The sequence below is a fragment of the Lynx canadensis genome, chromosome B2 (assembly GCF_007474595.2).
Source record: "Lynx canadensis isolate LIC74 chromosome B2, mLynCan4.pri.v2, whole genome shotgun sequence".
Taxonomy (NCBI): Eukaryota; Metazoa; Chordata; class Mammalia; order Carnivora; family Felidae; genus Lynx; species Lynx canadensis.
Window position 1 is genome coordinate 132,167,513 of NC_044307.1, and position 12,204 is coordinate 132,179,716.

General features: G+C 37.8%; 1 protein-coding gene across 3 annotated transcripts in view; it reads right to left on the minus strand.

Moving 5' to 3' along the window:
• Positions 1–379: 379 nt before the first annotated feature.
• The window catches only part of SHPRH (SNF2 histone linker PHD RING helicase), a 97,030-nt gene continuing 85,205 nt past the window's right edge, over positions 380–12,204 (minus strand). For 2 of the 3 annotated variants that reach the window (XM_030316530.1, XM_030316531.1), the window contains exons 26-30: positions 10,019–10,111; positions 9,124–9,210; positions 8,194–8,372; positions 3,602–3,682; positions 380–2,388 (exon numbers count right to left, since the gene is read on the minus strand). In XM_030316530.1, coding sequence (XP_030172390.1) covers positions 2,292–2,388; positions 3,602–3,682; positions 8,194–8,372; positions 9,124–9,210; positions 10,019–10,111 — 537 coding nt within the window. In that variant the 3' untranslated portion in view covers positions 380–2,291. The remainder of the gene's footprint in view (positions 2,389–3,601; positions 3,683–8,193; positions 8,373–9,123; positions 9,211–10,018; positions 10,112–12,204) is intronic. The other variant, XM_030316532.1, reaches the window with a different exon arrangement.

Below are 12,204 nucleotides of genomic sequence, written 5' to 3' on the forward strand. Positions count from 1 at the left end.
AATACGTTTAAGCTCTTTAAGGATTGGTACTATCTCATTTTTTCTCGCTGGTTCATTAGTACAGCACCCACTAAAGAACAACTACTGTGAGCACAGTGATAGTTTAGAAAATATAAAATGAAAGAGGATGGAAGCAAAAAAGCCCTTTGCTTGCAGCCAAGAAGACGTGGGGATTAAATATGTATTTCTTTTGAACAACTGTCTGGAAGAATTTCCACAACTGTTTTGAAGAAATAAATGTCTATAAAATATGGAATTCTATAGTATAAACAATTTTGACATCTTTTGTTGAGAGACCAAAACAAAAAACATAGTGTATGTTCTGCGGCTCAGAAATTAATAAATCCCCAAGTTTCAATTTCCACTAAAATATTTATTTAATTAATGATATCTTACAGAAATAAATAAGAACGGTTTTTTTTTCTAATACAGATAGGTATATTTATATATATATATTTTTTCTTTTTTTACAAAATTGAAGCATATCAAATTGTTTTCCCTAAAACTTTAGCTCAAAAAGGAATACTAGGAAACAAACAGAAATACTGAAACATGCTCATCATTAAATTACAACCATGGGCCTTCTGAATCTCAGTATGACACAGGATTTACAGAAAGACCATGAGATGTGGAGTAGGGGACCTGGGTTCCACTGCTTCCTTGCTACGTGTCACAAGCATGGCTCTCTGTATTTCTGAACCTTGGTTCTCCAACTTCAAAACAGGAATGATAATAGTTATATCAACTTCACAGGATTATTGGGCAAATTAAAGCTGAATGTGAATGTGTAGGAAAGCTCTTTGTAACAAGAGCTACAAAAATAATAGTTTTGTTTAATTTCATATAAAAGAATTGATGCATATCTTCCTTCAACTGAGGAATAAGCACCAAAAACATGTGTGTGTTTTCTTCAGTTGAATTATGTCACCCTATAAACCTAGAATAAGAAAATGCACCTTAACTAAGCACCAAAGCTTCTTGGACAAATATGATATAAGGGATATTTCTATTACAGTTTTCTGGGCAGCTGAGTAGGAGCTAATGAGTCCTGAGGGTCATTTAAAACTCTGAAGGCTCAAAGAAAACAAAACAAGAACCTCTGTATTACATCAAATGGCTAGGATAAAACAAGCTACTCCTTCTTTAGTGACTTCAAAGTCCATTAATTCTTCACAGAAGAAGAAACACTCAGTTGTTATCAGTTGCAATTATTTGCTTATGTAAATATGACATTCTCTTGTTCCAAAGATCAAATACTAGTCCTTGAGAGAAGTCCTAGTGAAATAAAATAACAAATTATCACAAAGTTAGATACCAGTGGTTAAAAGTCTAGTTTCCCAAGAACACGGGAAAGGAAAAGAACCCAAAACATCAGTATAATAATGATAAAAAACAAAACAAAAAAAAAACCTAAAAAAACCCCACAAAACCCTGCCATAATTTCCATGTTATAATGATTAAGAACTAAAATTATAAAACTTGCAATATTTACAGACACATCGATCTTAAAACAAGTAAAAACTTAACGATAAGAAAAATTAAAAGTAGAGAAAGCAGTTTAGATCATTTTACGGTAAATATGAATATACTTAAAATGCTAAAGTTCACTGCTTACGCTGACACTACCTAACACATCATAGAAATAAGTGTTCAATGTTTCAATTTTTAGTAGCAACACACAGAGAAAGGAATTACTTGCCTAATATTAACTTATTGTTAGGAGTTGTATTACTGTAAAGTTACTATGCATGGAGTTACAGTCTAAAACTACTCAAATAACTAGGAGTTAATATAATTCACCATGTACTTTACATACTACTAGCAAGATATTGGTGAATCATGTGCTAAAGATACCGAAGGCCCTTCCAAAACTGAGATTTATGTGGGTCAGATATACTAGGTCATTATAAAACCAGATCACTTTACTTTTTTCCCTTCCTCCAACTCTTTTTAAGACTGATCTTATAAAAAAAAAAAAAAAAAAAAAAAAAAGTACACGTTACCTCTCTTAATTCCCTCGCCTTATCAGATACAGATATTCTTTGGGGCAAAAAATAAATGTTTTATTAGGAGTGTAAAATTAAAAATCTTTATAGATCTTTTGGAAACAAGATATTGGAAAGGACTCAGTAACTGCTAGGACACTGTACAACTAAAAAAAAGAAAGAAATTCATTCAATGAAGAACAGTGTATTTACTGACATCTACTGGAGTTTTTACTTATAACTTTGCTCTATAAGCTATGAAAAAATTTAAATACATTAAAGTCTGTGGACTGAATCAAGTGTACTTCATTCAAGTTCTTCAGTTTCTTTGGTAAACAGGTCTGCCAGATCAGCCAAGGTTAAGACAGAGGCCTCTGGATGCTTCACCGATGAGTTCGTGTGACTGCAGGATTTTCCAAGTGAGTAGAGTCAGAAAGAAACCAAGGAATAAATGATTATATTTGTCTTATATTTCGCTCTAGTCCTGTAATAATCTAAGACATTATGAGATAAGAATATAATATTCTTATAATGTAAAACCGTTATTTGTTGATAAGTGTTTGTAAGTGAGCCAGAAACTCTGAGTAGAAAGTTGGTGACAGGATCATTATTACTTCTTGTCAAACTTAGGGAAGCCTTCCATACAGTATTTTCAGGCTTTGTTATAAAATGTCTTTTCTCTCCATGATTAATAAAACAAAGAAATAAAACCCATGCCAACAGCTACGAAGGCTCTCACCTTACAATTTACCTTCTTACTATCAAAAGTTAGTGTATTTCAAGAGAATTTCAACAGCTCTTCTAACTGGTATGTCATTTAAGTGGCTTAACTATAATCACTGAATTCTGTTCCACATGGAAACATGAACAAAAAGCCTTCATGTCTGATGCAGACGGCTTTCAAGGCAGACTCTTCCCTTCCCATTAAACCACAGATGGAAGGAAACTTCTGGTTTCAAATGGTTTCTTTGCTATGCACACTACCTCTGTAGAGACACCCCTTCTAGGGCAATTATTCTTTTGTATCTTCCAACCATTACCTATTTCATAAGGATGCAGTAAGCCATTGGTTTATATTTTCAAAATGACTTTATAGGAAATTATAGAATCAATATTAGAAAGTTTTATAATTCTAAAGTTAAGTTTTTAAAATTAAGGCTACTCTGGTCTCTCTGCTTCTGTTGTGCCTTTGGAACTAATCTCACAATTCCCAGCTGAGTTTTAAGTCCAGATCTTCCTCTGTGTATGTAACTAAGTTGTGTGATGTATAAAGAAACACTATAAGTTTCCTTTCACAGATACCAGACTAAGGCTGTCAGGTGGGGCATAAAGATAGATTTCTTTAAAAAGTAATCCAGTACGGCAAAGAAAAGTAGGACGTTTAAATATTTTTACACATTACAATCCCTATTAACAAATTAAATCAAATATAGGATGCCAGAGCATTAACTGGGACATTTTACACGGGGTAAAATGTCCCATCTTGCTTTTAAAAAGTATTTGCACTTAATATTTTTTGGTTGACTAAGTGGTCATCTAAGTGAAGAAGTCCCAAACACTCACACGATGTCATGTAAACAGGAAACGCCCAGGGGCTTGGATAAAGCGTTACCTACCTCTTCTCAGCAGTTTTCAGCATGGCTTGCATCCTTTCTTCTATTGTTGCCTTAATTAAGAATCTGTGTACAATAGTAGGTCTAGAAGGTACATAACAATGATACATTCAAAAACATCTTAAAACTAATTAGGACAAACAAGATTTCACATATTATATGCTACATTCATCAGTCACTTAGTGCCACCTGGCAGGTACTCATCAGTGTGCTGGGGGGGGGGGCGGTCAGCGGTGAATAAAACAAACTAGCCTTAATGAACTGACATTCGAACAAGGGGAGACACACAATAAACACATAAATCAGATGGTACAGATAATGACACAAGGCAGCTGAGACATATGAGTTAAAACATGACCGATGGGAAGGAGGCCACTCAGCAAAGGAGAAGCAGGAAGAGCATCCAAACAGAAGAAACAGTAAGTAAATGCAAGCTCTTGAAACACGCTTGAAACAAGCCTAAAATGTCTGAAGGGCACAAAGAAGGCTGGCGTGGCGGAAGGGTACTGTAATGTAGGGGTAGAGAGTGGAAGTCAGATTGCAGAGGTAGGCAGGGACCAGATCGTGTAGGGTCTGGAGGGACATGGCAGGAATCTGGATTTTTATTGTGGTTATGGGGGGAAGCCATCCATGGGTTTTAGGCGTGATTTCATTTGTACTCGCTTATACTTTAGACATCTCTTTGGCTCCTGCATGGGGGATGAACTATTAGGTAGCAAAGGTTAAGGAGTTCTGTAAGAGTCCAGGTAAGGGGTGGGCTGTACTCTGGTTGGGTCAGTGGCAACAGTACGTAGCAGAAGATTTGGAATATCTGGCAAGATAGAGCTGGCAGGTAGAACTGGCAAGACTTCAGTGATGGTGTGGACGTGTGGACAAAGAGACAAATCTGGAAGAGTCCTAGACCTCTGGTCTGAGAAACTACACACGAGAGAGGCAGACTATAAGATGGGGAGGGCTTGGGGTGGGTGGGAGCGCAGCCTATGGGAAACCAGAGTTTTCCATAAGCTAGGTATCCAAGGGGAGGTGGAGTCCAGATATGTGTGAAGTGGCAGAACTGGGTGTGTGGGTCTGAGACGGGAGCTGAAGGGGCATGTCTGGACCAGGGACATGCGTCTGAGAGTCATCAGCGCATAAGTGCTACTTAGAGCTCTACGACTGGATGAACTCATTTAGGAAGCATAGATGAGAAAAAAAGAGCCCTCAGGGACCACTGGCACGAAGTAGGTCATTAACAGCATTTTGAAACCTTATTTTGGTGGCACGGTGAGGACCAAAACCCCACCAGAAAGGCCGAGAGCGGAGGGGTAAGGAAGTGGATGGAGGTGGAATGCAGGGGAGTGTTTCTACAGATGGGTGATACTAAGACATATTTATGTGGTCATGTGTTACAAGAGGAATGCCCTTGAGAGAGTAGGAGAACGGATGGCACCCATGACAAGTGGAAAGGCTGGCTTTTGAAAGAAAAGGGACACTCCCCCGGCTGTGACAGAAGGGAGGGAACATACTGTGCCTTCCTGCTTTTTGCTACTGAGGAAGCATCCCAATGCCCACCTACGACCAATGCCTACACTTCAGCGTTGTTTTACACTCTCTCCTCTCTTGCTTTACTAGTTGTTCTGTCTTTAATGAACCATTCCTTTATTTCTCCCATATGAAAGGAAAAACAACAAAAAACCCCTCTTGTTCTCATACTCTTCCTTTTCTCTGCTCTTTGCAGCAAAACTGCTCAAAATACGAGTCCTACCAGGGTGCCTGGGTGGCTCAGTCAGTTAAGCTTCCAACTTCAGCTCAGGTCATGATCTCGCAGTTTGTGAGTTCGAGCCCCGCGTCAGGCTCTGTGCTGACAGCTCAGAGCCTGGAGCCTGCTTCAGATTCTGTGTCTCCCTCTCTCTCTCTGTCCCTCCCATGCTCACGCTCTGTCTCTGTCTCTCTAATAAATAAACGTTGCTGCAAGTCCTACCAGCAATGCAGAGGCAGCTGTGTGCTGTGCTTACAAGCACGGACTGGGGAGGCAGAGCAGCTGTTTGAAACCCGCCACCACTTTTGCTAGCTATGTGACCTTGGACAAGTGACTTAACCCCTCTGTGTTAGATAAGTGTTTGTTCATAAATAAATAAAACCCTATTCTCTCTTACCCTCGAATCAGACCATCTCCTCCCCTACCGGCTCTCTGACTTCATCTCCTACTTCTCTCCTCTTTGCTTATTCTACTTTAGCAAACCTGGCTCCTCGCTATTCCTCAAATGTACCCAGCACACCTCTGACTTAGGGTCTTTGCACTGAGTGTGCTTTCTACGTGAATATTACTCTCCATGACACCTGCTGCATGACTTTCACATCTCTTTCAACTCTTTGTTCAGATGTTAACTTCTCCATAAAAATATTGCATGCCATCCTGCCCAGCCAATGCCCTCTTAATCCTCCTTACCCTGCTTTACTTTTCCAGCTCCTAACTTAGTAGATGTTTTACTTCTGCTTATTGTTTACCATCTCTCTACCGGCTGTCTTATAACTAGAATTTAAGTTCCACAAGGGCATCTCAAATACTTAGAACAGTGCCTGGCACACAGAAGGTGCTCAATGACAATTTGCTGAAGGAGGCATGTGGGTACCGATGCAGGCAGACGGCTCAGGTTGGTGATGGAAAGATGAGATGCTTCAAATCTGAGGTATCTGTTTTGCACATGTGAGGCAAGACTGCCATCAGTGGGGAGCAGGAAGATACAGAAGACTTTTAAGACCATCTCTTCAGAAAGTGGAAAAATCTATTTACTAGGGAAGTATAGTAAGATGAGTCAAGTAGTGTTGAACGGTCTTTTTAGACTGTGGTCTTACATATGAGCTGCGTCTAGTCTATGCCTTGGAAAACACTGAAAAGACGAGAGGTCAATGTTTAAAAGTGTAAGAAAAAACAAACCAAAAAAACAACATAATAAGACATAACTGCATTTTAAATGATACTCAACAGGGCTTAGAACAAGCATGCATTTATCAGTTATGTTACCTTGCCATATTTTACTAAGGGTTTATTTGATGAACATGTCTCTTGCCTGCTAAAAGTTAAAAGCCCTCATTTGCTCTCTTGGCTATTGCTTACAAGGCCCTTCAGCGTTTTGTTTTTTTTTTTTTCAACGTTTATCTATTTTTGGGACAGAGAGAGACAGAGCACGAACGGGCAAGGGGCAGAGAGAGAGGGAGACACAGAATCGGAAACAGGCTCCAGGCTCTGAGCCATCAGCCCAGAGCCCGACGCGGGGCTCGAACTCACAGACCGCGAGATCGTGACCTGAAGTCGGACGCTTAACCGACTGCGCCACCCAGGCGCCCCGCCCTTCAGCGTTTTGAGTAGGGCACATAAGATCAGATCCCCTGCCACTCCTCTCCGCAGGCTCTATACCCCAGCAATCCCAAACTCCTTCCAGTTCCTAGGAATATCATGGCGTTTATCTGCTCTGTGTTCCTGCACATGCAACTCTCTTTGGTTGTGAGATCACCCTTTTCTAGCCCAACGTTGAAATAATTATTTCTTCAAGACTCTGAAGCCTTCTGTGACTTTCTAGGCACAACCGATCAGCCCCTTTTGTTACACGGTACTTCTAATGTATTTTTGCACACTCTACTGCAGTATGTCAAATCTTCTGTTTCTGGTACTACACAGTGATTTCCTTGGGGGAGTAGGTTATGTCTTACTCAGTTTGAGTCTTCAGTATCTAGAATAATGCATGACATATAGTTGCTGCTCAATCAACATTTATTTAATGAGTACTCAGTATGGATTTTTTCTAAACATTCAAGGCATCTAATATCTAGGAGGTAATACATCTAAGAGGTCTTATGAAGGATAGTTTTCTATCCTAATATTTGAATAAAAGTAGTAGATATTACATAGTATTCACTATTAGGTTTGCTTTGGGTCTAAACTAAATCTAATTATTTCTCAGAGTGGACCTATGGGACTGTCTTTCCCTAAGGGGAAGAATTTAAAAAAAAAAAACAATTTTTTTTAACATTTATTAATTTTTGAGACAGAGAGAGACAGAGCATGAACGGGGGAAGGTCAGAGAGAGAGGGAGACACAGAATCTGAAACAGGCTCCAGGCTCTGAGCGGTCAGCACAGAGCCCGACGCGGGGCTCGAACTCACAGACGGCAAGATCATGACCTGAGCTGAAGTGGGACGCCCAACCGACTGAGCCACCCAGGCGCCCCATTAAGGGGAAGAATTTAAAAGGGGTCATGAATGAGATCTGCCTTCTTTTAAATACAGGCTACTTTAGACAATCAAAAATCAATTCTTCTCAAAGTCACAACGGATATCTTCAACTCTGCAGCTGTCTTAAATATTTTAAGAAACTGTTTTGGTAAAGTGATCAGGGTAGAGTTTGAAGACAAAAACTGGGAGAATTTGGGATTTGCTCGAGTAGGGAGGGCTGGAAATCGCAAAACGTCTGTTGGTCATATAATGATACTTGGAAAATTTAATACATAAGGAAATAATTAATGATAGGTTTAATGAACATAAATGAAGAGCTTAAACACTGATTTGTATCTTAAAAACTTGAAGCAAAAGTAAGTGATGTTAATTTTAGTCCTTACTTGGTCTGTCCAATTCGGTGCACCCTCCCAATGGCCTGAAGCTCGTGGGCAGGGTTCAAAATGGGCTCCACCAAGAGAACATGAGTTGCTTCAATGATAGTTAATCCGTTAGAACCTGTGTGCAGGGGCAGCAGCAAAATATTGATTTGGGGATCATGTTTAAATGCTGAGAGGTTCTCCTAAAAAAAGAAAGGTACATTTAAATTTTAGCTGCATCATTTAAAAATAAGAGCGGTATATTATAGCTCATATTAAAGAAGACTAGTGGTATCCAGGTCATTGTGAAATGTCATAATTAAGACAAGTAAATGTAAAATTATTAATTTTAGAAAATGTAAACTTGTTGTTTGACTTCATGAAGAAAAGTATCACATAAGCCCTCTTGTTCACTGGGATACGGTGGAGGCAAAAGATACATGTATGTGATGGATACAGATTAAACTACATGAGCTTCCAGGAAAGAGAGAGAGGAGGAATGTGTTAAGAGTGAGGATGAGGTCAGAGGTATGAAATCTGCTACATTTTCACTTGGTCTTTTTGTTTTTTGACTCTCAGGGTGTGTGCCTGTCATGCTGAGTGTCATGTAAGGACTTGGGCCATATAGTTTTGCCTGATGCAGTGTCTTGAGAACTTAATCCTGGCAAGATGGCCCTGTCCATTCAAAAGGTGAATCACAGGCTGTCTCCTCTATTAAAGCCAACACCCTCAGGTCAGAAGATCTTAAAAAAGAAAAAAAATGATCTTGCTATAGGTATAACTGAACAGATAGAAAATTATAGTTTCTCCATTTTGCTTTTGAATGTTAATTTTATAATCAATAACTCAAACCCTTACACAAGACAATAAATGGAAGTAACCTAGTTAGCAGCAGTTTAAATTTGCAACTAAATCCCCACCTCCCCAAACGCAAGTAAAATCTTCTTGACATACCTGAAATGTCTTAACACGGCTGATCTGAGCAAATTCCATGTTGTTGTCAGTGAGGGCTTTTGAAATAATATCTAATACGTCTTGCCACTAGAACACACAAAACAATAAGAAAACAAATATTTACACATAGCTTTCACATAAAAAGGAGTTGAAAAGGGACTAAATGAAAATAACTTTTGCACCTCAGAATTCAGAAAAAAAAATCTTCAAATGTAGTACCATCAATATTATTTAGTTCTATAGTTTTTTTTTTTTTTTTTTTTTTTTTGTTTGAGATCAAATGCTGGTTAAAGACAGGGTAAAAAACATGACTGCCTTTGGGAAATGAAGTTAAGATAAAGAGAAATAATATCAAATAAATAATGGAGTGCTTAACGGATATAGTTGCTTACCTTTTAGAAATGAAAACTAGAATTTTTACTCATATTTTTTTTAATGAGCAGCAGGCAAAAATTTAATTATTAGAATATAAGAACAGAAAGGAAGAATAGTATGAACGCTCTTTTTACAGAGAGGGGACATTCAAAAGTGAACGCCCCTTTACTCAATATTTTATTCAGCAGATTTTTTCTTAAACAACCAATTTCATTTGTGAAATGAGACTTTCGAGGTTATAGGTTCTAATTTTTAACATATTAATACCAGAAAATCCTCATAAACCACAAACAGGACGTGTAGCTGTAGAAATTGCCTTGTGAAGCATCACCAAATTCCTCTAAAAATAATTCTATCCTATGCACATAGGAAAATAAAACATGAACATGGAAAATCTAACAGTAATTCTAAATCTCTACTATATGAGGGTAAACATTAAACATGCATTCTCAGATATAAGCCGATTAGAGCCAGAAAGCCAGTGTGAGCCAAGACGAAGGAAGAGCATGGTTGACTGTACCGTTGAGAAGACCAGTGCTTTAGCGCCCGGGTCTCTGAGCTGGATTCTCATCAGAGTTCTGACCACAGCTTCCACTTTGGTAGAATGGCTGCCCTTTGAACACAAACAAGAACACACGTCACTGCCAAATTAAATCTAGTTTATAATGGAAAGGAAAACCAATATAAGACACTTTTATTACCAAAACTACAGGTGCATCAAAACAAACTATCAGGTACATATGTGTCTACTCTTCTTTATTCTGTATTTGCTGGAAGTTTTCTTTAGCCTCAAATTGTAGAAGTTATAGAATTTACACCCAGAGAAAACTGGAATATGAAACACACCAGGAAGTTACAAGTGATATGATCCTGAAGAGAAGATTCTTAGGTTAAAGTGGTTAGGTTTTGTAGTTGCAAGATTTTGTTATTTTAGATAAGCAGAATTGATATAGAAAACACTCTATATTTATATGGATATAAAGTATATATATAAATATACATATATATATATATATTTTATATAAATATATTTATATATATTTTTATATAAATATATATATTTATACAGATATTACAGCATTAGAAATGTTAAGAATACAATGAATCAAATTCCAATGCAAGCAAACTGCGAAGAATCCTTTCTTGCAAGGGAATTACAAAGGACAGGGACAGAGGTACAAATGACAGCCACCTGGACAGCAGCAGATTTCTACAAAGCTAGATAAACACTCAACGAGTGGTTTTTGCATCTTCTGGAACCATTTCCATCATAAAAGTAGAAAAATGCAAAAATAAAAATGGGGAAATAACAAAATGAGGAAATGAGCCAGTGTTTTTATGGCCTTCATAGAGAAACTTCCTCCTGGAATGCTCTGGGAGATGGCATGACATGAAGAAATTAAGGGCACGGGATTCTGAACGTGATAAATCTAAATTCAACAGCCAGTTCTGCATCTCGCTAGTTATACAGACTACCCTTTCTGAGCCATAGTTTCATCATCTGTCAAGCAGGAATAATTTTACCTACTTCCAAAGATTGCTGTGATGGTTACATGAGAAAATACATGTATAACATTGAACTCAAACCTGGCAAAGAGGACTCAATACCTTATTATCTTTCTAAAACATTACATATGAGCACCATAATGACACAGATAATCCCACAAGGGCGCAGAGCTAACCAAAAAGAGTAAACCGACTCTACTCCGCTTTTACACAGAGACACTCAAAGGTAAAATATATGAACAGATCAAGAAAGAAAGGCATAGCATTTTTAAGTCAGCAAGACAGAATCACAGAAGTTTTAAAATTCTAGTATTAAAATCCCAAGTCTACATATGCAGATTTTCAATTATACTTAAAAGTTTGCAGATTGTCAATTATACTCGAAGGGTTAAAAAATAGAAGGGATCTGTTTCAGTCTAAAAACTGTCTTAAACAAGAGCAAAATTATCTCAAATATGAGAAAACAGGAAATCAGCATAAAGCTTAGACAGAAAAATCCATATCCTTGCAAGGTCTCGTGTTCAAAAATATTTTCAAGTGAAATATCATGATAACTATAAAACCTTCCATCTATTAAGCTGCTTTTTTATGAAAAGTTTAAAAGAAAACATAATAATCTTCTATAAGCAACATTCTAAACCGGAGTGCTAACTCTCTGAAGGAAAAGACCAGAACATTCGCTTTGATCAAAGTTTGGCCAGTTCGGTGGTAGCTCTCAATGAGCCCTTGCAAATGTCACAGCTTGGAACCATTTGGTCCTAGTCCAGTTACTTCCACTATTAAAGAAAAGTAATAAGGAAGTCTAACAAATCCAAAACTCTGCTTGGCAAAAAGCTACATGGGAAGTGAGACTACCTTAATACCCTTTCCTTCCAGATGGATAGAAAGTGGCTACTGAGAATGAGAACAATAGAGGAAGAAGTGGGTGGCCCACATATATTGGCAGGTTTTGGTTTGAGCATGCAGGTCCTGCATAATGAAAAAAACCCAAATCCAATAAATGCAAAATCCTTTCGTGAGGCCAATATGTTAAGGTAGTTTCTGTCAAGATGAAAGATTCATGTTTTAGACTACTTGAAGACATTTATCATAAATGGTCATTGAAAATGTTGCCTCAAGTCACAAGAGGATATGTTGAGTTTATTTCAAGAACAATTCCTAATTTGTTGCTAAATGAAAAGAAAATACTATGAACAATGA